This window comes from Rana temporaria, chromosome 9, assembly GCF_905171775.1.
Source record: "Rana temporaria chromosome 9, aRanTem1.1, whole genome shotgun sequence".
Classification (NCBI taxonomy): Eukaryota; Metazoa; Chordata; class Amphibia; order Anura; family Ranidae; genus Rana; species Rana temporaria.
In genome coordinates, this window is record NC_053497.1 from 125819679 (window position 1) to 125847531 (window position 27853).

The window sequence follows — 27853 nt, forward strand, 5'->3', positions numbered from 1 at the left end:
ATAAAGGTAGCAGTAAACACACCCTTTGGGACCGTATCCAGAAATGGCTCGCTGGATAGCGCTCACATTGGCATTCTCCAGCCTCCTGGCTGCTGTCCATGCAGCAAAGGTAAGGCATTGGTAGATTTTTTTTTTTTTTTTTTTACAGATCCACGAAGAGTGATTCATCAAAGATGGGAGACGCATGCCAATTTTCCTCAATTTGTATCAGGATTTCCATTTGTTATTTTTTCAAGGACACCAAAAAGATTTGGCTTTCGAAAGCTCAGTAAGGCGAACGATACACATGGGATGGTGGTTGGAAAACGTGGCTACCATATGTTAATTCTGTAGAATGACCATCAGAAATGTATGTAAAGAACCAGGAATAATTGTAGTTGTAGGCGTTTGGCTTATTCAAACAACGTGTGTGCAAAAGTTATTATAGAAGGTAAGTACTGGAGAAAAGGTAGATTGGGCAAGCTGGATCATACAATCATAGCAGTATTGGGATAACATTCAGAAAGGTTTATTGACAGCGCTGGATTGTACATTAATTTGTTCAGCAAGATTATGGGAGGACATTGTAATAGATCAATGATAATATTTTAGCAGTTTGTCGGACAATAAAACCGACAGACTCGCTTTCCAGGATATGGACATTATTATACAAGGTGAAAAGTCAAACTGTTAACAAAAGATCATTTGTGCTCTTGTTTTGGTACCTTAATGGTCCATGCAGACCTATCGGTCGCGGTGCATTGTGTCAGCATGCGCATTACTGCAATCCACCATGCATGTGTTCCAATGAACATGAATACCGCACGCCACAATGCCCTACTGCACATTGTTGTGTGCTGTGTTTGAAACAATGGTGCATCTGTTTTTTTTTTTATTAATTTTGGTGCATTGGCAATGTGTTAGCTGCCTTATCACAATAAATAAGACGCATGCCATATATGCACTGCAACTAACCACATAGATCTCAATGGGCCCTATGAAATCCTGTTTAGCTAGTTCACATCTATGTATTAAGTTTAGTGGCTAGTTCACATTTATGTACAACGACACTATGGGGTTTATTTACTAAACAGAGTGCAAAATCAGGCTCACTTCTGCATAGAAACTAATGGGCTTCTAGGTTTTATTGCCAAAGCTTAAAGTGTTAATGTTAAAGTGACCTTACACTGGACCCCCTCCCCATTCCCCCGGTCCCTCTGTAGCAGAGTCCTGCAATCCCCCACTAATATGAGGATGCCACCAGGGTTTTGAAATCCCAGCAGCTTTCTCTCCTCTCCTTGCAGCACTGACAGGATGGGCTAGATGGATTCTGATTGGTCAGTGCCATCCATGTGACAGTGCTGACCAATTTAAAACGAAAATGCCTCTTGTCTGTACATGCTCAGAGGTACGGATAAGAGATTAAGCTGTTGGGATTTCAAATCCCCAGACTGGTGAAGCGGGGGATTGCGGGACTCTTGTACAGTGGGACCGGGGGGAAAGAGGTGGGGGTCCCGTGTAAGGTCACCTTACAGTTTTCTGCCTGATTTTGCACTCTCCAGCTTTAGTAAATAAACCCCATGGTGCCAAGTTGTGTTACAGAATTGTGCATTCAAAAGAAATCCAAGAGCAGTCATAATCATGGGGTACAAAATAAAGAAGGAATGCGGGGATAACCAGAGCTCAAACCCACAGCAAGGGATTAGGAGCAACTGAATAATCTATTCTCAAAAAAAAAAAAAAAAAAACTTTTATTTAAAATAAAACCACCTTCCCTCCTCACAACACATCCCGCTAGTCAATTTATTAGACTTCTTTATTATGTTGCTATGTAGATCCTAACAATAAACTTCTTTTGGCTCCCTTTGGTCTGTTGAATATACAATTACATTAACAATTACAATAATACTATGGTCATGGATGTTTTTAGTCCAATTCTCTCCTCCTGCCAATCACTGGTAACATTCTACACTTGGGCCACCAAATGAAAGCTATCTTGGTAGTGGCGTCTAGTGGTATGTTTATTTCTGTTGGGGGGGGGGGGGGGGTGGCCGCCATGCAGCCATGCATCTCCTCCTCCTAGGCAGCCAATAGGGCGGCTTCTCCTTTTGCCCAATTGGGTAACGGGTCTGAGGACCTGCTTTCTGATTGGCTGGGAGGGGTGGGCCCGGGGCGCAGTGCTCTGTGCCCTGAGCCCACCCTTTTTTAAGCGAATTGGAGCCTCAGGCTTTAACCATGTGCTTCTAAAAAAAAAAAGGACCCCATTGGAAACCATGCTTCTGGTGCCCTTCATGTAAATTAGGGGCCGGGCGCATGGATTAGGGGGGCACCCTGTATGGATGGGCCACCACTGCATGTCGGTAGCTCCTTAGTAGCTGGAAGAGCAAAGAAAGCTTACACTTTACATAATTAAAATGACAATATATACATATACAGAGTATCCCAAAAGTCTGCAATTTAAAAGTTATATGTAAATGCTCAAATTGACAGCCTTGGACTTTGCAACTTTTGTGTATACACCGATTATATAAATGTTGAGCATTCCTTAATGTACAAAACTGATGTTAAGCGTAAAGATTATTTCCTCGTTTGGTGCAACGAGTTTTCTTGGTCAATGTTGACATACTGCTGGACTTCAGATGACCCCCAAAAAAAAAAAGTCGAGTGGTGTAAGACCCTGGAGGCCTTTCAGCTGGACCTCAACTGTTTGGAAGAGTTTGATTTAAAAAGATTCTCACAGCAACAGCAAAGAGTGGCTGGGCACTGTCTTGCTGAAACCATATTTTATGTTTTTCCGACAAAGAAATGTCATCTGAGACACCAGAAAAGATTGTAACATGAAGAGGTAAGTTTCCTCTGTCAGCATTACTACCAAATAAATAAATGAATCTGTCACCAAATACGCCACCCACCCCATATTTCATGGCTCAGTTTGAGCATGACCTCATGGGATCAGTTTGAGCATGACCTCATGGGATCAGTTTGAGAATGACCTCATGAGATCAGTTTGAGCATGGCCTCATGGGATCAGTTTGGGCATGACCTCATGGGATCAGTTTGAGCATGACCTCATGGGATCAGTTTGAGCATGACCTCATGGGATCAGTTTGAGCATGACCTCATGGGATCAGTTTGAGCATGGCCTCATGAGATCAGTTTGGGCATGACCTCATGGGATCAGTTTGAGCATGACCTCATGGGATCAGTTTGAGCATGACCTCATGGGATCAGTTTGAGCATGGCCTCATGAGATCAGTTTGGGCATGACCTCATGGGATCAGTTTGAGCATGACCTCATGGGATCAGTTTGAGCATGACCTCATGGGATCAGTTTGAGCATGACCTCATGGGATCAGTTTGAGCATGGCCTCATGGGATCGGTTTGAGCATGACCTCATGGCATCAGTTTGAGCATGACCTCATGGCATCAGTTTGAGCATGACCTCATGGCATCAGTTGACACTACCATAGGGCTTAAAAAAACATTAATTCCCATTTCCCACTGTTGTGGGAACCACTCAAAATATTCCATACTCCCGTCTGTGTTATCACTATACAGTTCCTGGACCAGCTGCACTTTATAGGGATGAAAATAATCATTTCTAATTATTTATTGCATATGGATCCAGACTTTTGGGACACCATGTATATCTATTTTTTTCATTTATTTTTTTTATAGCTTGGAGTCGTCTACACAGAAGGAGGATTTGTGGAAGGAAAGAATAAGCAAATTGGAATTCTGAATCCAAAATACATTGACAGTTTCAAGGGAATTCCCTTTGCTGCTCCTCCAGGAATCCTTCAAAAAGCTGAGAAACATTCAGGATGGTCTGGTACGTCTTTTGGCTTTTTGTACAAACCTCCTTGCACTTATATATTATTTTTCAGCGTATCAGAGGAAAGTCTTTTGAGCATTTCAAGTCCAGGGTAATTTGATAAAAGTGGGAAGTGTGTCAGTGAACAAATCTTTCCATCTCAGGCTACACACAACCAGGTATAGGATATAATCTGAAGGCTTATTCTTTACAAATATCAAAGTTTTACCCAAGCTCAACCGCTATATTTTATATCCAGGAGCTGGAGTCCAGGGCTCTGGCTAGGGCATTAAACTCCAAAGGTGGTAGATAGCAATAAGATTAAAGCCGGTGACTCGGAGTGCTCTTGCAAAGAAAATTCTTTATTGGCTACATATATAAAAGCATATACAAAAGATGCTAACACATTTCGGCTTTTGCAGACTTCCTCATAGCATTCACATATGAGGAAGGCTGCAAAAGCCGAAACGCATTAGCATCTGTTGTTTCATGCTTTTATACATGTAGCCAATAAAGAATTTTCTTTGCAAGAGCACTCCGAGTCACCGGCTTTAATCTTATTGCTTATTCTTTACAGAAGTAAAGTCTGACATGGAAATAACCACCATAGAAAAGCAAGCGTTTTATTTGATATGCTATAATGAAAATGTGGTACAGTATGCTGGTAAAATAGTATGTCAATTCTAGCCTTAAGCTAGCCATACACTAATGCCCCATACACACGATCGGAAATTCCGACAGCAAAAGTCAGATGTGAGCTTTTGAACGGAAATTCCGACCGTGTGTAGGCTCCATCGGACTTTTGCTGTCGGAATTTCCGCCAACAAAAGATTGAGAGCTGGTTCTCAAATTTTCAGACGGAAAAAATTCCTATTGGAAAATCCGAACGTCTGTAGCAATTACAATACGCATACTTCCGACTAATGCTCGGAAGCATTGAACTTCATTTTCTCGGCTCGGCGTAGTGTTGTACGTCACCGCGTTCTTGGCGGACGAAAGTTCAGAGAAGTTTCGTGTGTATGCAAGCCAAGCTTGAGCGGAATGCCATCGGAAAAAACATCCAAGGTTTTTCCGACAGAAAATCCGATCGTGTTTACGCGGCATTGGATTTCTTTTGTTCAGTCCATGGGCTGAGCCAGAGAAACATCAATGGATTCCCACATCCATGCTAAACAGTGTGGATGGAGGAATCTCCCCTTCTGGCTATTGTATTTATGCCACCACAGCACCTGCAGCTGCCCTAATTATCCCAACAGTGAGTGCAGCTGATAGGATGCAATTACTGTTTAGATGACAATTTTCCATCTGGCTCAACTGATTTTTAAACCCACTTTTGTTTAGCTGGGTGGTGCCGAGGAGGCCACTCATGGTTCAAACAATGGCTAATTCAGCAAGAATCACCCAAAATTTGAGCCATGCATGGCTACCCTAAAGTGATTGTATAAAGCTTTTTTTTCTCAAAATGTATATAGTGTGCTTACCTGCTCTATGCAATGGTGCAAGCTCAAACTTGATCTGGGCTGTGTGCATCTATAGACACACACTGCGGAGCTCAGCCCCACCTCCCACTCCCTCTTTATGGGATGTGACTGAAAACAGGCAGCTATCAGAATTCAATAGCCCAGAATGGTGATTCATCCATCCATGCTGTCTAGGACGGATAAAGGAATCTGTTAGATATTTTTTTTTTCAACCTGCAAGCAAAATTAAAAAAATCTATTGTATGGCGGACAGCTTTAGAAACTCTATAAGGTAAGTTATTCTTCGTGAATGGGAACAAATATAAGAAGGTATTATCACAATTTGGCTGAAAAAGTGGAAATGCACTTTAGGCTGGGTTTACATATGTGCGAATTGGATGCAGGTTTCACGCATCCAATTCACATGACATGCGAGTGTGATTGGCTCTCAATGGAGGCGGTTCACACAGCTTCTGGGTGGCTGCGGTCTGCATTCCAAAATGGTCCTGTGTGTGATTGGGTCCGGTTCAGATGCGATTTCAGACAAAAATTTGGACCGGATTTGCACCTGAACCAGTGAACCGACACCCCATGCTGGGAACCGCGGCCGCACATATGTTAACCCGGCCTTAAAGGGTCACTAAAGGAAAACCATTTTTTTTAGCTAAATAGCTTCCTTTACCTTACTGCAGTACTGGTTTCATGTCCTCATTGTTCGTTTTTGCTTTGAAGTAGCTGTAATCCTTCTCTGATCTCCACACTTCCTGCTTGTCTGGCTCCTTATGAAAAAACTCATGCTAGCTTCTCACTGTGGTCCATGATCAAGGAGGTGTGATTACTGTGTGTCTAAAACTCCTCAGAACCAATCAGATTCATTTTAAAAACAAACACTGCCCTGTGTTTGTTTGTTTTTGTTCTGTGTGTCTCTGTACTTCACAGAAACATGAAACCAGTTTAAAAACAAAACTAAACTGCAGGTACATTATATGATTGATTTGTATCTATTTTTAATCATTTTTAAAAGGAATCAGTTAACTATTATGTCTCTATACCCTGTAAACAGTCATTTCAGCAAAAAAAAATGTTTTCCTTTACTGCTCCTTTTAAGCTTGATTCAAAATGCAGAAAAGATGTAGTAGACTTTACATATAAAAATTTAGGACTTTTGTTAGCAGCTTTTATGTATGAAGCTTAGATTTTGAGTTTGATTGCTGTCCATTTTTACAATAGGAACTCTGAAAGCCACAGACTACAAGCCACGCTGTCTCCAAGCCAAATTGAGCCAAACGGATACCCATGGAGACCTTGACTGCCTGTACCTTAATATCTGGGTCCCTCAAGCTGGCAGATCAGGTAAGCAGGTAGGATGGGTTATATGTATCTAAAAGGGCTGCAACTAGGAGTAGAGAACTATTAAGGTTTTTAAGTGTCCCTTACTCGCAGGCCTTTTTGCTTTACATAAAATTGTGTCCCTCAAACTCCTCTTCACCAATCTGAAAAATTCCTATGGAACCAAATACATTAGCATGGGAATTTCCCAGTCAGGCTGTTGATATTCCAGGTAAACTTTTTTTCCTAAATCAGGGGTGTCAAACTCAATTTCATTGCGGACCGCATCAGCATTCTGGTTGCCCTCAAAGGGTCGGTTGTATCTGTAAGACTATATAAATGTATCTACTGTTTATCAAATTAAATACCGTATTTATCGGCGTATACCGCGCATCTTTTTGCCCTGAAAATCAGGGCAAAATCGTGGGTGCGCGATATACGCGATACCCGCTTTTCCGCGCAGAGTTTGAATACTGCGCCGGCATATACCGAGCGCAGTACACTCGTGTATAGTCGGCAATGCTCGGCTACTCTCGCGCTCACATCCTGGACGTACAGGACGTGAACGCGAGAGTAGCCGAGCATTGCCGACTATACGCGAGTGTACTGCGCTTGGTATATGCCGGCGCAGTATTCAAACTCGACGCGGGAAAGCGGGTATCGGCTGACGCCGAAGCTGTATGAGTGGAGCGGCTCAGGCTAACCTAAAAAATAGATGCTCCCTGCATAGTTACTGGAATCTAGTTACTGGAATATATGTGTAATGTGCTGGAATCTATGTGCAATGTGCTGGGATCTATGTGCAATGTGCTGGGATCTATGTGTAATGTGCTGGAATCTATGTGCAATGTGCTGGGATCTATATGCAATGTGCTGGGGATCTATGTGTAATGTGCTGGAATCTATGTGCAATGTGCTGGAATCTATGTGCAATGTGCTGGGATCTGTGTAATGTGCAGGGGGGCTTTGGAATATAAAAGGGGCTGTTGAAAGTTTTTTTCCTAAAACTTCCCTCCTAAAATTAGTGTGCGCGTTATACGCCGATAAATACAGTAATTGCCTCTGCATTAGTTTATTATTGGTTTTAGTAAGACTTAAGCTGTGAAGGGCAGGAGCAGACTGGCAGGAGCCTACTCACACTCCTTTAGTAGACGATGCAAGTCTGAAAAGGAGGGCTGCACACTGCTGGTATCATCCACAAGAAACTTTATTGGAGACTGCTCAGACAGAACTGGCTTAAAGTCTGCTTGAAAAAAGTTTTGTAAAAAAAAAAAATTATATGAGGGGGGAGGGGTTACAGTGACAATCAACTATTTCAGCTCCCTGTGATGGGGTGGGTAGGATGCTGCACTGCTCTTGAATGCAGAGTAGAGTTGCCACTCTCACGAAGGCTCTGCCTGCTTCCACTACAGGGGATGTAAAGATGTTGAAGGGGGTGGAGACTTTGTCGCGGAAACCCTCCCACAATGAACCGCAGTGTCTGAGATGGGAAGTGTTTGGGACACAAATAAGGAAGGGGGGGGGTTGTTTACTTTATGAGACTTGGGCATCACTAGATGTAATACTTGTTTAGACACACAGGATATTTCAGTCTTTGTTTAAACTTGTGGTTGGGGGAGGAGGTTTAGCAAAATTGTGCGGCTTTTGCTGCCTGCCAACCCCCCCCCCCCCCCCTTTGAGCTGCAATTGGCAGTGGAGTGGGATGTTTAACTGCCACGGTTGGAATGCCTCGCCACCACTGCCAACATTACAAACAAATGGTCACTGCCCCCCCCATGACTGGCCTTTGCAACAAAGAACACATGGAGGGATGGCGCATGTCAAACAAAACCAAAGAAAATTCTCAGCTCAACAACCAGCCTATACATTTTTTGAGAGCCGCTTTGAAGGCTCTCAAAAATGTATAGAGATTGGACAACACTGGGGTGCCATGAAGTGTCTCTGCAGCTTACGCATGTATTTGCAAATGTGTGACAACTAAACCCCTGTTTTTAACATAAACTGTTGGACAGAACAATTTGGTTGCTTGTAGGCTTGTTGGTGAGTTGAGCTGGGAATTTTCTTTGGTGGCAGGCCTACCGAACGCCACACATGCAAGTCAATAGGGAGAGCCGCAAACACCAGCACACTGCGTGCAATGCAAGGGGTTACAGCACGATTGTCGGCAAAAATGGGGTTGGAGCAGGTGGTGAGGGGGGGGTTGTGTCACTTCCTCACCACCTGTCATTATCCTCTGGAGTGCAATCTGGAAGTGGATCTGTCTTCAGAGGCAGGGGAGATCTAGACCCATGTCTGAATATACTCATAGATAAGCAAGTGAGAAAATGTTCTCTTTCTTCTGCTGTTGATTGTGATTCAGTAAAGTCTTTACTGGTTCAAATTTCTTTCTATAGTCTGATTACGTCATCTGCAGAGGTAAAGTTTACTGCATACAAAGATATATAAAAGGAAGCATATAGGGCAGCTCAGGGGTCAAGTCCTGGGGAAAAAAGTGTGGGAACTCCCACCCAAGATCCCCCCCCCCCCCCACCAAAAAACAAATGATACGCTCATATGCATAATTACTAAACTGCATGTTTTTTCTAAATCCTGCGATAACTCGCGGCAGACCTCCGCAATGTCTCCTGGGAACAATGACAAAAGCTCCCAGGAGACATTGCGGCATCGAGGAAGTGACGGAATACCCACACACTACCCGATGAATCCATATACAGGAAGCGGCCAGTAACAAGGGATTACTAAAGTTCGCCTGTCCCTGACAGTGACTCGAGCTGGGCATCGCCGCTTAGTGAAGGATTGGCTCGGCTGCTCTCGGCTGCTTTAGTCCTGCAAAGGGAACTGCGTTCCTGCTGTGAAAAAAGTGCAGGAACTCCGTTCCCACGCGTTCCTGCAGGACTTGAGCCCTGGGGCAGCTCCTTATTAAATAAAGTATACTGGGAATACCTTCTTTCATTCAAGACCATAAAATGTTTTCTGTCTCTTATCTCCTCACCCCAGGTTCACATTGATCCGATTTGGCATGCGTAAAATCGCATGCCAAATCGGCGGCTATTGCAGGCAATGGCACCGTCTCAATCGGTGCCACGCCAACTTTGCACCACCACACAGATTCCCAAAAGTAGTTCCTGCACTACTTCGAGGTGCAAGTTCAATAGACGTCTCTGCATCAACCCGCACAGATGTCTCTGAAATCGACCCCCGAAGACGGACTGACATGCGGGTATGAAATCGTGCGCGTTCAGCTGAACTTGCATGATTTTCCGCAGCAGTGTGAACGTAGGCTTAAGCACATTTTCTTTTGCATAAACGTCCACACACTTCATGGACAGAGTGTGCTGAATAAAAATAATTTATTTTTATGTTGCATTTAGGCTAAAAGCAAGCTTCAAGTGTCAGATGAGAGCTACAGTACATGCTGGAAGAAATATTTTAGGTTGCCTTCTTATTTCTAAGGAGACACTTGAATGAAAAATCCCCATCTTTACTAACTATTCTCATCTTTTCAGTGTCCACCAACTTGCCAGTTATGGTATGGATCTATGGTGGAGCCTATCTCTTTGGTGCAGCTGAAGGAGCCAATTTTGGAAGCAACTACCTGTATGATGGTGAGGAACTTGCTCTCCGTGGCAATGTCATTGTTGTGACCTTCAATTACCGTCTGGGACCACTGGGATTCTTGAGTACTGGAGATGCCAATGCCCCTGGTAAGCCCTTTGAGTTAACAATACTGTGACTGTATTAGAGACATGCCTCTGTATAAAAAACAAAAAACAAAACACTGCTGTTAAGTAAAATACCAACTCCACCCAACAAGGAAATTAATCTTCGAACTGCCATTATATAGAGTAGAGAATGGCTAAAAACTCAATTCTTTTTTTTTTTTTTTTTGCTGTCTGTGTTCCATTGAGGAAATTTAACTTCACTTCCTGCCTCAGGCACAACAGGAAGTGGAGGAAATCTCTTAGACAGTTGTCCCTGTTGGAAGATTTCACCTCATCTCCTGTTCTGGTGGCAACTGCAAATGTTTCTTACCCAATGGCAAAGGTCGCCAAGACAAATAGAAAGGGCAAATCACCCCAATGAGGACACACAGCTTTAAAACCTGACAAGGTTTTAGAATGTCCGTGCAATTTTGTTTTGTTCCGAAATAGTTTTTTCGTCAAAATTTGGCATATTCATCATTGGGAAGCATCCTAATGAACGAAAGACTATTTGACACATTTTTTTTCGAAAAAAAATTTTTTTTTCTAAAGGAACAAAATTTTAAAAGAACCAAAATCCGAATATAAAAACGAAAGACCGAAATACATTTGGATCTTTCAATTTTTCATATTTTCTATCATAATGAAATTATTACCATTATCATTGTTTTTTTTATTATTATTAATACTGGTAACTATTTTTTAATAATACATAACAATGATGATAAACATTATAATAGTTATAAACTGTTAAATGATTATATTCTCCATTTGTCCTGGTTGATCATTGTCACTGAGACAAAAGTGAAGGGAAATCCAAAATGTCGCAAGAGCTAAGGGGAAATCTTCCAATGGGGGCGTGTCTGTTCTGGAAAGTTTCCCCAACTGAACACAAACCGCAAAAAATTGTTTAAACCCATGCCTACCCTAAGTAAAACTAAAACGTTTTGACTCTACTTTAACTACAGGTGTATCACATGGAACCTGTAATACAGTGGTTAGCACTTCTGCTTAGCAGCACTAGCTAGGGTCCTCATTTCGAATCCCAACCATGGCACTACCTGCACGGAATTTACATGTTCTCCCTGTGCCTGTTTGGGTTTTCACCAGGCACTCTGGTTTCCTCCAACATTTCAAAGACCTGCTGGTAGGTTAATTGGATATTGTCTAATTTGGCCCGTGTATGAATGTGAGTTATGGACCTTAGATTGTAAGCTCCTCAAGGGCAGGCGCTAATGTGAATGTACAATATACTGTATAGGTAAAGCACTACGTAAATGACAGCGCTATATAAGTACCTGAAATAACGAAATAAATTCTGTGGTCATGTTTTGTAATCCCAAGAACCCTGTAGACAGTCAAATCTCTTCCTATCTGTCAGTATGTCCAGGATTCATTGTCACCCTTGGCTCTACTTGGAGTTCCAAAGTACTTTTTTCCTAGTGTTCTATAAATGGCAAGCGATGTCAAGGAATGATCGTGTACATGTCATTTAGGAAACTATGGTATGTGGGATCAACATATGGCCATTGCATGGGTGAAGAGGAACATTGCTGCCTTTGGAGGAAACCCCGATAACATCACCATCTTCGGAGAGTCTGCAGGGGCTGCCAGCGTCTCTCTGCAGGTAAGACAAGCCAAATACGGCACTGCATATCATGTGACTGTAAAAGTAAAGATGTAATGGTCTTTAGGCTTTGCTGTTGCTTCCATATATTTTGATCAGCCATAACTTTATGACCACCCAGCTAATATTGAGTAGGTCCCCCTTTTGGTGCCAAAACAGCAATTACCTGTCAAGGCATGGATGCCACTAGACGTCTAATGGTATGCTGTAGTATCTGGCACCAAGCTGTCAGTAGCTGAGACCAGAAAGTGATATATTACACACTCGGCCTGGTGGGGCAACAATTAGACCAGTTAGACCAGTAGACTGAGAGTGAATGGTTACTGAGGCTGTTTAACTGAGCAGTTAAACATTTACATGCACAAGATAGCTGCCAACACATGTTTTAGTTAAAACAACTGTAGCGCTACCCCCTCAGGAGCCGCTGATTGTTTTGGGATTGGCGTATTAAGTTACCTCTATGTGATGTCTCGGGGTGAAGGTAGTGAGTAGAGCAGTAATTGTCCAATCTGTAGTTGAAGTTTTCTGAATGCTTTATTTTCTAGGTCCAACACGACCAACATCAACTTGAAGTAGACAGGAAAGGTTGATGAAATAAAGTAACTTTGCAGTATCAGGCCTTAGATAAGGAAAAGCAGTCCTGCTTTTCTACAGCTGTAACAATACGTCGCCACTCTAGCCAGAGTGGGTGAAGTGCCATCGGACAGACCTCTGCCACAGGCCTGGCAGCCGGAGTGTCACTTTAGGTTGCTGGGAGGAACAAGTCTCTGCCACCGACTTGGCTCTGAATAGATTAGGATGCCAGATGAAACCTCTGCCACAGGCTCAATGCTGACAATGTGAACAGCAGAGCGAATCCTCCCAATAGATCACGCCAGGGTCACCGGTTGACAGTGCAAGTCACCAGATCCCCGATGGTTCGTTCAAGCCCTTTTGGATAACCTGCCTTCGGGTTCTCCTCAAGCTGATCTCCCACCGAACGAAATACAGCCTGGGATCTCCTCAATAGAATTGGGGACCCAGTTAGTCACTGGGGCCCCTTTGTGGCATCAGTGGCTCCAGGCCAGGAGGGCCCAGAGTCTGGAACTCCGCGTGGCGCGCGACCCCAGGCCAGGTAGGCCATAGTGGTGGGGCCCACGATGTGTGCACACCCTAAAGGTGGGTGCCGAACCAGGAACCCGCAAAGAACCCAGAACAACGGCCTCCGCCAGAGAAATACCCCCTCCCAGCATGCACAGCGAGGCTCAACTCCTCTCATTGGCTGCTGGGAAGAAGTGGCTCTGCCTGGATCCCTCTGGCGCCATCTGCCGTCCAGAGATGAGACCGTATCTCTGGACGCACAGACTGACCCACAGGACAATCCAGGATTTGGCGACAGCCAAATTTAACAAAATTAAGAATGAGAGCAACTTATCTCTCTCATTCTCCCACTAACTTTAGCGTAGTGCCCTTTCTGAAAGTAAAGGGGGCACTACACAACTTTAAAGAAAGAATATGTCTGTATCACACGCTGCCACTCCCAGGCAGGAATGTAACTGAGTTTTTTCATTTCCAATTAGAGCATTCAGAGATTCCGATAATACTTCTTAAATATAATTATGATGGGAAAAAAAATGGTAAAGTAAACATTTATAGAAAAGTTATTACAAAATGGACAATATCATCAGTAAAACAAAAGAAAAAAAATACTTCAAGCAGATCTTCACCCTCAAATTTAAGTTTTCCTCTCTCCACCCTTCCTTTTCACACAGCGCACAATTTTTTTTCTTGCTTATGCTCGCTGTGCCTCCTTGGATATGCGCATCACATATCCCAGAAGGCAATTCCTTCAATAAGAAAGAAGGAGGGGTCCGGGCATAGTTGTGCATCATTGTGAGAGTAGGTGGGCCTCATGATGACGTCACATAAGAAGATGGTGACGCGGGGCATAATTCTGAGAGGATTCTGCAGGACACAGCTGGATCCGCTGGACAGGTGAGTATCTGAAATTACTACAACACGCAAGAAAGTTTGCATTCGGCTGAAAAGGGAGTGGGGAGATCCACTTTAAGTAACAATTTCTGGTCTTTGTTCCATGCCAGGATAATTGTGACATCTATGTACAAGAGCCAATACCCCTCAGAAAAGTGACTTTCAGTATCAATGGTAGATTAAATGTCTAATGGGAGCTGCAGTTGCCAGGTATACCAGTTTTCATGTTGTCTGTGAAGAGGTTGTCGCAGAACTAACTTTACCCAATCAAAGGACCTGAGGGGTATGGTATGGTACTATCCCAAATACATCCATATTTTCATTTGACAAGGTTTCACAATCTGACATCCAACATATTGTTTACCAGAATAAAATTATGATTTATTAAAGACCAAATATAATATGGATCCTATGCATTTTTTACTTGGTAGATCTAAGGTGCTTCATTAATGTTTTGGACCTTGTGGCATAGGCGTGTGTCGCTGTGCTTTTAAGGAGGGGTGGGCTCCCTCCAGGCACACCTGCCCTTAATCTATCCATTCTTGTATGTGCTCCTACTATGGAGACTCTAGAAATTTAGAGTTAGGACCACAGAATATACAGAGGTCCCTCGGTGTGGGCATTGTGTCTTAAGCATGTATTGTGTGTAGCACCCTGATGTTTAGGCAGGGTTGCTCTTAAATTTACCTGCCAGGTTAGTTGCCTTGGCTAATTGCTATGGATCAATAGATTTTCACCCTAAGTCTGGAATTGCTGCACTTCTCTCTTCTGTCGCTAGGTGGCCGGGTACCTAAGACAAGGGCAATGCAAGGACAGATTAGGAGTATATGGGGTATCTCAGCCAATGGGCAGTTTTTTTTAAAATCCCTTGGCATAGGGGGGGCAGTACCCTCCTCGGGGCTCAGAACTAGATGTGAAAATTAGGTGTTCATAATTAGAAGTAAATGGATCCAGGGTTAGAACTTTATACCAAAGCCATGGCTCCCAAACATTAGGAAATCTCAATTGGGAGTCTCTGAGAATGCTTGAAAGCTTTTCATTAGCAAGTAAGGTCAGGTATGTGCATAAACATGCATGCTTGTATCCCCTGAACATGTACATTTTTACACTGTACTAATATCCTCTAGTACCAGCCTATTCTAGGGGAAACAATAGCAATGGATGCAGGCCCGGATTCCAGACAAGGCCACCGAGGCCAGGCCTCGGGGTGGCAGTGGGTGCAGGGGCGGCGCCGCTCTCATGTCTCTCTGCTCCCCGGTGGCCCCTCTTCTCGTCCATCCCCATTTGCTTGTGACATCATCTGGGATGGACGAGAAGAGAGGCCGCCGGGGAGCAGAGTGACATGAGAGAGAACTTATTACACACGCTTCCTGCGCTACTCTGCATGCTGGCTGGTAAACTATGTGCCCTGATGTGCCATGTGCCCCCCTGCCCGATGTGCTGTGCCCTGTACATGTTGTGCCATGATGTGCTGTGCCCCGTACATGTTGTGCCATGATGTGCTGTGCCCCATACCCTCATGTGCTGTGCCCTGATGTGTTGAGCTCTGGACCGTGCCCTGATGTGCACTGTACCCTGATGTGTTGTGCCCTGGGCCGGTCTGGATGAAGGCCCCCTATGTGATTGGGTGGGTGGGTGTGGTGGCATTTTAAGGACCTGGCCTTGGGGCGGCAAAGGGAGTAAATCCGGGCCTGAATGGATGGTGGATTCTTTCACCCAGAATGTTTGGTTGGCTGTGTTAAAATCTATTTTGTAAGATGATCATCTTATGTTTGTGGGTATGTGAGTAATCATTTGTTTTTTTTCTGCTCTGTCCCTTGCTGCTGGTTTGTAGACCCTGACTCCTTACAATGTCGGACTCATCAAGCGTGCCATCAGCCAGAGTGGCACAGGTCTGTCCCCATGGGCTATTCAGCGGGACCCTCTTGTCTGGGCTCAACAGGTAAGTGGTGTTGATGAAGTTCAGATGTAGGTTATATCCAACTGGACATATACAGTGAAGTGTAACAACAAATTTCCTTCCTTAGTGGGGCTTGGTACAAAACATGAGAACATAGGGGAGTGAGTATATATTGGAACTGTTTGTGAACACATAAGTTAAATGAATGCAGGTGTACGAAGAGTCCATTTTCTATCCATGTAATGCATTAAAACCTGGGTCTCATACAAATGGCCATTCATTCTTTAATCTCAACCGCCAAGTCAGAAATGTACAGATTTGGAACCAATTTCTTAAAGTAAATCTATCATGAGAGGGACATTAGGCTACCATCGCTACATCTGAAAATGTTAGTTGTCTGGTTTTCAGCCTGACCCTGTGGTTTTAATACCTTCAAGACCCCCCCGCTATAAATCGATGTTCTCCAGGAGGAAGACTCCTTCAGACTACGTGAGGCCTCGAAGCTTTGATCTGTAACTACCCTGAGTGGTCACCAGCTAAGTGCTGGGCATGATTACCCCTGTGACTTCACCGATCTAGTGGTGGTACAGCGGTAGGGCAAAGCTCACAGATTTTCCTGCCATGGATTTTGCACTGCATTTTAATGTACAGGGTGTGCCATTTATATGGATCTACCTGGGTGTGCCATTTATATGGATACACCTTAATAAAATGGGAATGGTTGTTGATATTAACTTCCTGTTTGTGGCACATTAGTATATGTAAGGGGGGAAACTTTTCAAGATGGGTGGTGACCATGGTGGCCATTTTGAATCCAACTTTTGTTTTTGGTGTATCCATATAAATGGCCCACCCTGTAGATATATGGAAGCCTCCAGTGCTGGAACTTCGGATTTTCCACGTGTCTGTTTTCCTGACAGGTTCTCTTTAAAACACAAGGCATAGAACTGTAAAGGAATGCACATACAGTATTATCCATGCATGCCCGCTTTTTATGAGCTGAATAAAATACACTAAGTCAGTTCTGCTTCTCAAATATATGACTGTACTGTATATGTAGCAAGTTTTAATAATACCTTTTTCGGTTTTTAATGCTTTTAATATTTTCCCCCTAGGTGGCCAGAAATGTTGGCTGTCCCGTAGATGACACTGCTGCCCTGGCCAACTGTTTGAGGGTTACAGACCCCAGAGCCCTTACACTGGCCTACAAACTGGATCTAGGAAACCTTGCCTGTGAGTTTTTACTGAGAGGAGAGTACTTTTTTTCAACCTCACCTACTATGTTACCCACCCCCCCCCCCCGGTGGGTAACATAGTAGGTGAGGTTGAAAAAAGTTCGACCTATGTGTGTGAAGGTATTAAATTATATTTAAAAAAACATAGGTGAAGCACGCACCTATGGTACACAATAGATTTTCATTATAAATTTGTAAGAACTGGTCAGGCATTCTGGTCAGATATTTGTCAGTGTAGGTTGTTTCTTGTCCTGTGACAACTGCTACTCATTTCTTGTCCTTTTGTTACATGGACAGGAGGGGAGATCAAATCTTCCCACCAGGGAAAGGACAGCACTAAAATGTATTTTCCAAGTTTACTCAGAACTTAAGAAATAAAGGGGGGGGGGGGGGGGGAGCTGACGTTACACTCAGTGAAGAGTTTTCTGAGAGCTGGTTGGAGGGAAGGGACACGCCTCCCTCCACACAGGAATAGAGCCGAGGCTGTCAATCAGCTGGAGATTCCATCCGTCACCTTTTTTCTCTTGGTGTCAGGAAGCTGGACTTTATTATTATTATTATTATTAGTTTGCCCCAAAAGTTGAGTCACCTTCTGCCTTTTTGAGTTGCAACCCACCTTGGGATTTTGAATGCTTAACCCTGTTGCATTCTATAGAGAATTAAAAGGAGAGACGGGCTCCCTTGTTAAAGACCCTGGCAGGAGGAGTGCAGAGATCTCTTTACCTGAAGATCATATAGGATGAAGAAACTCTTTGAGGTTGCACCACAGAACATTGTATGTAGTAATTGACCAAACATCACTTCAAAGGGAATAGTGTATCCTGGTGACAAATGTTTAAAAGAGGATTCCCCATCAATTTTCAGTCATTTTCTTTTTCATTTTTTGTGTCACTGCGACAGGAAGCAAATGGAAATCTCCACTAGGGGATAGAGACAGCAAAAAATAAATAAACTGACAGGGGTTTAAAGTAGTTCTAAGGGCAAGGCGAGGCTTACCTTAAAGTGACTGTAAATAAAAAGTACAATAAAATAGAATTGCACGGAATGGCCCCGATTGTCCTCTTCTCGGGTCCCCCGCTGGCGCTGCTTTCTGTCCAGTGCCCACACTGGACAGACAGCAGAACTCAACCCCGCCCACTCATCATTGGCTTTGATTAACAGCAGCGGGAGCCAATGACTCTTGGTGCCCCAGTAAAGCTAGTAAGTGAGGGGAGAGAAGAGCTGGATATTTGCACAGCGCTGCATCAAATGAGGACTCGGGTAGAAAATGCCTAAACATTTTTTACCTTAATGCAAGGAAAGCATTAAGGTAACCAATGTTTAAGCTTTACAAACCCCTTTAACTACTTCAATACTGGGCACTTATACCCCTTTCCTGCCCATGTCATGTCACAGTTTGAATGACAATTGCGTGGTCATGCTACACTGTAACCATGTGAAATTTTAGCAATTTCTTTACACAAATAGAGCTTTCTTTTGGTGGTAGTTAATCACCTCTTTTTTTTTTTTTATCTTTTCCGGAAAAAAACAGAACATTTTGAGAAAAAAAATTATGTTTTTCTTAGTTTGTCACAAAATTTTGTTAATAAAGTAATTTTTCTCTTTCGCTGATGAGGCGGCACTGATTAGGTGGCTCGAATATGCCGCACTGGTGGGCACAGATAGGCAGCACGGATAGGCATTGATGGATGATAGTCAGCACTGATTGGCATCACTAATGGGTACTGATTGCTGGCACTGGTGGGCGCTTTATTGTAATCAGGGCACTGATTATCTGTGCCACAATTCCATGCCTAGATGTACTCTGTAAGGAGATGCCGCTGATCTGCTCTCCTCACACTCTTATCAGTGTGAGACGAAAAGCGCCCATTACCGGCATCTTTGTGTTTACATGTAACCGGCTGTGATTGGACACAGCCAATTACAGAGAGCAGGGTCGCACCATACCCTAGCGACTCAGCCATGATCGATATTGCTGCACGCCCCCAGGGGCGCGCGAGAGCGACCGTTCTGGGTGCCTTCATATGACATCCACCCAGAACAAGAGCCACACCGCCGTCATAAAGAGCTTGTAAACCTCAGACATGCAATAAGAACAAAGCATATCCCACTATAGTGTGTACTTGTTTCAATTAAGAGCATAAGTGTAATTCTAACTGCTGCTTCCTTCGCTATTACTTCCAAAAGATTGCCTGACACCAAGAGAAAACAGGCGACCGGGGAGGGATCTCCAGATGATTGACCGCCTCAGCTCTGTTCCTGGGTGCTGTGTACCTTCTCTCCAATCAGCTTTCAGAGCTCTCCTCTCTGAGCTCTGCAGAGTGTAACTTCAGCTCTCCACCCCCTTTTTTTTCCTGACAAGTTTTATAAATTATGCCCTTTGAGCAGACTGCAGATAAACAGCTACAACTTATATAGGAGGATTTGTTTCAGGCCAGACACTTCACTGGGTATATGTAAGGGTTTACAACTACTTTAATGCATTCCCTGCATTAGGATAAAAAAAAAAAAAAAAAATATATGTCTCAGTAAGTATAACCCCCCCCCATATACTTAGTTGAGTCCTATTCCGACCCAGCGTTGTGTGCAGAGATGCAGCCAGCGCTACCCTCTCTCTTCACACAGGCCCAGAGACAGCAATGGGAACCATTGGCTCCTACTGCTGTTGATGAAATCCTGTGAGGAGCCAAGCTGCCCAGTATGTGTCTATAGACTCACACAGCCTGGCTTGGGAGCTTGCTCGCATGTGTGACCCCCTAGAAAGCGGCTTCCACTAGGCGGAGCTTAGAGCTCTGGCAGGCAACCCAAGAAGAGGAGGATCAGGACCGCTCTGTACAATACCATTACACAGAGCAAGTATGACACTTTTGGGGGGGGGGGTTCCAAAAATAAAGCATTTACAACTACTTTATATATACAGTATATACTTCTATACAAAACTAGAAAATCTATACACGCATACTTTCATTTTGCCTTGAGCTCCGTTTAAAATGTTTTCCCTCTCCTCCTACATGATAGACCCCGTTGTACACTACTTGGCCTACTCACCGGTCATCGATGGAGATTTCATCCCCGATGATCCAGCTAACCTGTTCTCCAATGCTGCTGATGTGGATTATTTGGCCGGATCCAACAACATGGATGGACATATGTTTGCTGGCATGGATCTATCCGTCATAAACGAACCACTGCATAAGATTTCCCAGTACGTATCTGACCTCAGAGAAACTCTAATTTGGTTGAGAAAAAACCCCCCAAAAAACAGACTTTTCTCTTTTCTGAATTGATGTCAATGTCCCGTACACACGATCGGATTTTCCGACGGGAATTGTGTGATGACAGGCTGTTGTCGGAAAATCCGACTGTATGCTCCGTCGGACAATTGTTGTCGGAATTTCCGCCAACAAATGTTGGATAGCATGCTTTAAAATTTTCAGACAACAAATGTGTGTTGTCGGATTATCCGATCGCGTGTACAGAAGTGCTTCGGAAAAAAATCCAAAGTACAAACACGCATGCTCAGGAGCAATGCTAACCATAACACAAAACATAAGCAGAAGTTGCCCAAAGGGTGGCGCTAAAGAGCTAAAAAAAATATCGTTTTGCGTTTGTTGGCCAACAATTGTGTACTGTTTGTATGCAAGACAAATTCCCGGCCAACGCCCTTCGGACAAAAAGTCCTATGCTTTGTCCGCGGAAAATCCGATCGTGTGTACCAGGCTTTAGAATGTTCTTTGACTGCTGCATTGGAAGCTCTGCCTTCATTCTCACCAGCTCAGTAATCTCAGTGTAGTAATAAAAATGAAAGCTCCACCTTAATCCTTGTAGCTGTGAAGTCCTATGGTGGCCATACATGTATCAATAAGATAATTTAATGGAGCTAAAATTATCAAACTGTAAGCCCCAGACTTCCCACTCGATCAACTTTTGTAAACTTTCAATTGATTTCAATACTGGAAAGTTATTGGCCATGGTGGAATTTTATCTGCCGTTTCTGATTGGGTGAATGAATATTTGCATGTTTGTCAGACAATGCAGACTGATTATATAATTAAGAGATTGAAAATACGATCTATCAAAAACAATTGATAAAGTATGTATTTTTTTTTTAAATGACATTTTATTTACGGTATATTATTATTTTTTTTTATAACATGCAAGTGCATTGCTCCCTCCTATAAAAGTACAGCTTGGAATAGAAAACAGTGCTTTTATGGATCTTTTTAAATGTTATCTTATTTAATATTTTAAGATCTTATTTGCTTATTTAATTTTCATATAATTTTACTACATTTTAAAAATGTTAAACAAATTATTGCATTTAAAAATGTAATTATTAAAATAATTTACAATTGAAATTTTTTTTTAAATATTTGTAATCAATGATAAATCACTTCTTTATGGTTGCTTTTACATAGATCATTAACAAATTGCTGTCTGTGGTCACTTTAGAGGGCAACTCCACTTTCGTGGGGAATGAAAATAGCAAATAAAGAAAAAAATAACATAGCGTATACAATTGCGACACAAGTCATATTGTAATTGAATGTTATTAAAAATTTCCTTTCCTATCTACAGCACTGTAATTTTCTGAAAATGCAATGCAATATGGCAACCTGGAGGTGTTCAGTACGCATTCTGTGTACAGAACACGCCCCAGAAACATCATTTCCTGCTTGTGCGATTGGCTCACTGATTTTTCCAGAAGTCTAAACTAAGATACAAGTCAGATTTCAGGCATCCTCTGCAACAAAAATGTCATTTTTGGGGAGATACTTTCAATAGGAAATCATGTCTAAAGGGATGCAGACCCAGCAGCTTTTCTCATTAGAGCCCTGCCACCATTAGACTCACTTCCACATGGACACAGAGAAACACAGGGATTTCTTCAGAATAACAAAAGGTCGGACTCTGCAACAAAGTTTGTTAAAATTCTTGTAATGTACAGAGATCACCCAGAGGGGAATGTTTTTTTTTTTTTTTTCCAACAAAAGTGGAGACACGCTTTAACTACTTATCGACCACCGCAGTTGTACTGATCGACATACCTGTATGTCGTTTTGTGCACTAGCCCGTGTGGGCACGTGCAAATTGGCCAGAAGGGAAACCAATCAGTGGGTCCGGCGGACGTAATATCTGCCAGCCAACTGCGATCCTTCCCTACAGAGGCAGAACCGGGATTTGCCTATGTAAACATGGCAGATCGCTATTCTGACAGGGGAGGACATAGACATCTTGTCTTCCTGCCAAGCAGGAACACGGATCTCTGTTGTCCCAGTCAGTCCATCCCCCACACAGTTAGAAAACACTCCCAGGGAACACACTTAACCCCTTGATTGCCCCTGGTGTTAACCCCTTCGCTGCCAGTGTTTAGTACAGTAACAGTGCATATTTTTAGCACTGATCCCTGTAATTTCACGGGTTACCAAAAGTGTCACTTAATGTCCTATTTCCCTGCTGCAATGTCGCAATCTCGCTAGAAAAAATAAATAAATAAAGAATAAAAAAAAAAAAAAAAAAAAAAAAAAAAAAATCGCTGATCGCCATTACTAGTAAAAAATAAATACAAAATTCCATAAAAATATCCCATAATTTGCAGACATTATAACTTTTGCATGAACCAATCAATATACATTGATATAACATTTTACCAAAACTATGTAGCAGAATACAAATTTGCCTAAAATCGATTAAAGAAATTCGATTTTTTTTATTGGATGACTTTTATAAGCGAAAGAAAATAAAATGATAACATTTTTTTTCAAAATTCTAGTTTTTTTTATGTTTATAGCACAACAAATTAAAACCGCAGAGGTGATCAAATATCACTGAAAAAAAAAAAAAAACCTCCATTTGTGGGGGGAAAAGGGACATCGATTTTGTTTGGGTACAGCATCGCATATCCACACAATTGTCAGTTAAAGTAAGGCAAAGCTGAATCGCAAAAAACTGGCCTGGTCAGGAACAACGGCGGATCCAGGGGGGGGGGGGGGCCCCGAGACAATGTCACATTGGCTTTAGCGGTACTGCAACATTGCAGCGGACACACCGGACACCTAATTGAGTTCTGTAAGCAACACATTATTTTCTGGCAGTGCCCCTCCCGAGATTAGACTCTGGATCCGCCCTTGGTCAGGAAGGGTGTAAGAAGGAATCTTTACCAAAAATCTAAATGTTGCAGGGGATGCCTCTAATTTGACTTGAAGTTCCGTTTCATTTCTGGGGCCATTCTGCACTCAAAATGGGGTACAGAATGCACTATAATACAGCAAGGAAAAGGCTTTTTATTTTTTTTCTCGTTAGAAAATAATCAGTTGCAGGTTGTGTTATAGTTTGTCCCACCCAAGGGTGGACTGTCAACTCATGGGGCCCCCGGGCAATAGAAGATTATGGGCCCCCCTGGGCTTACAGATGGCCACCATGCCAGGAGGCAGTGCAGAGGCGGGGCAGCTAAAATCTCGGGATTATCACATCAAAAAGCATGTCGGTTTCAGACATATCAGGGACAGATGTAAAAAGATTTTTACATACTGTCCCTGGTTTTAGTGAGCCTGGTAACCCTGATGGGGCCCCCTAGTGGCATGGGGCCGTCGGGTCAGTCCGCCCCTGGTCCCACCCCAGTCACTGCTACTTTTGCTGGATGGCTTGGCCTTTGATATAAATGTGCACTATAAAAAGTTATGCAAAATAAAAAAAGAAATGTATATACTAAATACTATCTTCACTTGTATTAAATGTACGGTAATCAGAATACAGTAATTACCAACATATCCAGATTAGACCATTCTTCTGTTACAATGTCCATGTTCTCATTTGTCCACTCTTCATTTGGGCTTTGTCCTTTCTTACAGGGTTGAGGTACAGAAGCTGATCTCAGATCTTACACTTCCCATTGGATCAAATGAAGGAGGTGTGGCTTATAACCTTTACACAGCAAATTGGGGGCCCGACCCTTCACAGGAACTTATGAAGAAAACCGTTATTGATGCAGAGACTGATTACATCTTCCTTGTACCCACTCAGGAGGCTTTAGCCTATCATGCCATGACCTCCAGGTAAGTTGCACAAAAGTATAAGTCAGTTTTTCCATATAATTAAAGGGACACTCTTGTTTGAAATGACACAAGGAACACAACCCATCCCAACAGTAATTGTAATCCTCATGCTCTGATTAATAATGTGCACCCGGCCTCCCCGCTCTGTAGGTCTCTATCACGGGAGGTGATGCAGTCTTCTAGAATTCCACTTTACAGTGAGAGAAAAATAAATAAAATAGAAATCAGTTGAATCCCATTTGCAAAGTTGCTTGAATACAGTGGCGCTGCAGCAACTTTCCACCTGGCTTAATCGATTTTAAATAGACTTTTGTTGAGCCAAGTGGTGTTTGCAGGGCAACCCACGACTTCAATTTCATGCAATTCAGCTGAAACTTGAGGCATATGGCCAGCCTTCGTACAATGTTAGGGACTGTTGCCCTTACCCTGAACCCCTGGGGCAAAAGGCTCCTGACAGGGACAAGGTTTGAACAGTCAATTTGGTCAAAAGGCCTTGCGGATCCCTCTCCCCATGGTCAACCAAAGCCGACCATCAAGTACTAAGTGAGGAGGGGCTCTCCGGAAGAGAGGACCCCCCCCCCCCCTGTTCAGGAGACTTTAGGGTAGGCCTGAGGTCCCACAACCTCCTAAAAAAACACAGATGCAAAAGTGACAAATGTGAGGAGAAGTAAGAAAAAAACGTAATAATTGAAAGTGCCGATGTAGAGGCTAGGCCTCAAGGCCTGGTAACATAAATTGCCCCAGGCTTCGCCTAAGAGGCCTGGGGCAGAAAAACATTTAGTCCTGTGACAATATACTTCACACTAAGAGCACCCCTGGGGCAACCAACTCCCAGGGTGCACAGCACCACGGATTCTATGCCTTCCCAGCCCATGTTCAGACAAGGTAGACCCATTCAAATCAGGATGCACTGGGACCCTTCAGTCTTCCCGGGGAATTACTCCTGTGCCCCGGTTTCTGTTCCAGACAGCACTAGCCTTCAGAGCCCCCAATCATACCAGCAGACAGGGCCGATCCTCCCTATAGGCTCACTATGCAAGCTGCCTAGGGCCCTGCAAAGCTGCAAAGGGCCCTGCAAAGCTGCAAAGGGCCCTGCAAAGCTGCAAAGGGCCCCCCAAATTACTAGAGGCCCCGCCTGGTGAGAAGTCATTTTCGCCCCCTCACCCCGCTTCTAAACTCGCTGGCCGAGTCATTTCCGACAGCAGAACACCCCCTCCCCCGCTTCTCAACTTTCTTTAATGTGAGTGACATGTCACTGTCGTCAGCGCCCCCTGCTTCTCATTTTTAATGTGCCATGTCATTTTGCTTAGGGCCCCAGGGAGGTCAGGATCGGCAGAGATACTGTACAGCCAACCATTCCTACCAAAAGGCTAGATAAAGGGAGGAAGTAGTACTCTCTCGTCATCGTCGTCCCCCTTTTCCTGCAGCCTGCCAGGTTACATGCTCGGATACAGGGGGGTGTTCGGCTCATCCCTATACAATACATATGGGAACATGTTATATATTCACTTCTGATGTTAATATCCTTCTTCTTACAGGACTGGAAAGACCTACAGCTACCTGTTTTCTCATCCCACACGTATGCCTATTTACCCCAGCTGGGTGGGAGCTGATCATGCTGATGATCTGCAGTATATTTTCGGAAAGCCCTTCACCACCCCACTGGGTTACAGACCCCAGGACAGAGATGTGTCAGAGGCCATGATTTCTTACTGGACCAATTTTGCTGCAACTGGGTAAGCAGGAAATTTTAAGATGTGGACTGTCAGGGAGATGATTTCTTGCCATCATGGGGTAGATATTGCATGGACAGCACAGTGGCTAGCACTTCTGCCTTGCAGCACTAGGGTCGTCAAAGCATCCCAACCAGGACGGTTTGCATGTGCTCCCTCTGCTTGTGTGGGTTTTCTCTTACACTCCAAAGCCATGGTGGTAGGTTTGCATTATTGGTGAAGTGAAATAATATAGGAGACAGAGACGTACATCATTTTTATTTTTAGTCCTCCGCTAGTAAAAGCGGGTCTTGTTGGGAAATTAATGTGTAATAATTGGAAATTGTCTGGGGGGTTTCAGTGGAAAAACAAATACGTATAGATGTTTATGTCTTTATAAACTTGCTCCTATGTTGGTTGGTGGTTTGAGGTTTATTGCGTATGTTAGATCTATTAATTGTCTTTCTGTTTTGTCACACAGCGACCCCAATCAAGGTCCATCCAAGGTCCCTACTGCTTGGCTTCCTTACGACACCCAGTACGGTCAATATCTAGAAATTAACAAGGACATCACCTACAAGTCCTTGAAACAAGGACTACGGTCACCTTATGTCCGCTTCTGGGCCCAGGCCTATCGCCGCCTACGTAGTGTTTAGAAACTTCACTGATCAATAAAATCAGATAACCAGACAATGGCTATGACTTTTTATTTCATGTCTATGACTATAGAGATGGAACAGATGTTAATTCTTACATTAGATCTAAAACCTAACTTGAAGATATTTTATTTCATAAAGGACTGTATCAAACAACATTTTTTATGATATATCAAAAATAATTCCTTTTTTCATTTTATTTGCATGTCAATGAAGCAAATCTCCTCCAGCCTCTTTTAGGACTGGGTTACAACGCAGCAGCCGGTGTGAGGTTGGAGGACAGCAGTGCCAAACTGCTTAGAACCTTCAAACATAATTTTTGAAAGCAGAAACCCTAGAGAAGAAAATGTTGGTTGTTGAAATTTTTAATGCTGCACAAGATTTGCACAGCCATTTTTAACATGCACATTTTTATGAAAAATACATTAAGGAATTTTAACAAACATAATAACCAATATTTTAGTAAAATATAAAAGATGATGCTGTAAATAGATAGCCAACATGTATTAAAAAAGAGGAAAATGGACATTTACAGTCTTTTGCATTCCTATTGAGCTGTGTGTGTGTATAGGTTAAAATTGATTTGCTTAACATTTATCATACATGGATAATGTATGTTTTTGTTTCATGCTTTGTATATTTGGATGTGCCGCAATCTCCTGGCTCTTGAATTCATCTGCATCACTGCAGTGGAGTCTTGGGCTCTCCTAAAGCCTTTAAAGAGTATATACCGTATAAACTTAAGTATAAGCCAACCCGAATATAAGCCGAGGCGCCTAATTTTACTGGGAAAACGTATTGACTCGAGTATAAGTCTAGGGTGTCCATCTGCATGCCTCAGTGTGCCTCACTTTGCCCATGTGCATGCCTCACTGTGTCCATGACTAGACTTACATTTAACATAGGAGTATATAGAAAGGAAGCTACGTGTGTGCCAAGTTTCTGGTCCAGGGGGATCTACGGCCGGCACCGGGTCCCCAAATTTACCGGAGAAATTACCATTTAACATGGGAGTCTATGGAAGGGGTGCCCGACTTTGAAAAATCAGTTCTCCCTGGCCGTAGGTCCCTCAGACAACAAACTTTGCACACTTGTAGAGGAAGAGTGGGGCAATGTGTGTGTGCCAAGTTTGGGGGGCCTACGGCCGGCCAGTACTGGGTCCCCAAAGTCCAGGCGATCAGGCGCAAAAAGGTGACTCGAGTATAAGCCGAGGGGGGGGCATTTTCAGCACCAAAAAATTTGCTGAAAAACTCGGCTTATACTCAAGTATATACGGTATGAATAAGGAATGTGTCCCTCTTATTGAACTTGGTGACTGAGACTCTGAAGAAGCTATATTTTAAGGTTTTCATTTTTTTTTGCAATACAAAATCACTCTAAAATCATTAGCTGCTGCTACTCGGCTCTGAAAGG

At 43.2% G+C, this 27853-nt stretch overlaps 1 protein-coding gene across 1 annotated transcript; it reads left to right on the forward strand.

The window, feature by feature from the left end:
* On the forward strand, positions 1–26474 carry LOC120914017 (bile salt-activated lipase-like). The gene is made up of 11 exons (XM_040324440.1): positions 1–109; positions 3659–3812; positions 6485–6607; positions 10090–10287; positions 11781–11911; positions 15717–15824; positions 16898–17015; positions 20036–20222; positions 23869–24072; positions 25611–25808; positions 26266–26474. Exons 1-11 carry the CDS (start codon positions 44–46, stop codon positions 26438–26440), a joined length of 1662 nt encoding a protein of 553 aa, XP_040180374.1. The 5' UTR covers positions 1–43; the 3' UTR covers positions 26441–26474.
* Positions 26475–27853: the final 1379 nt, after the last annotated feature.

Bases quoted from the DNA above. Each gene is read 5' to 3' on its own strand.
- LOC120914017 (XM_040324440.1), top strand. From the start codon at position 44: ATGGCTCGCTGGATAGCGCTCACATTGGCATTCTCCAGCCTCCTGGCT. The intron at 20,223-23,868 runs GTACGTATCTGA...CCTTTCTTACAG, and splicing joins CCACTGCATAAGATTTCCCA to GGTTGAGGTACAGAAGCTGA. The intron at 24,073-25,610 runs GTAAGTTGCACA...TTCTTCTTACAG, and splicing joins TATCATGCCATGACCTCCAG to GACTGGAAAGACCTACAGCT.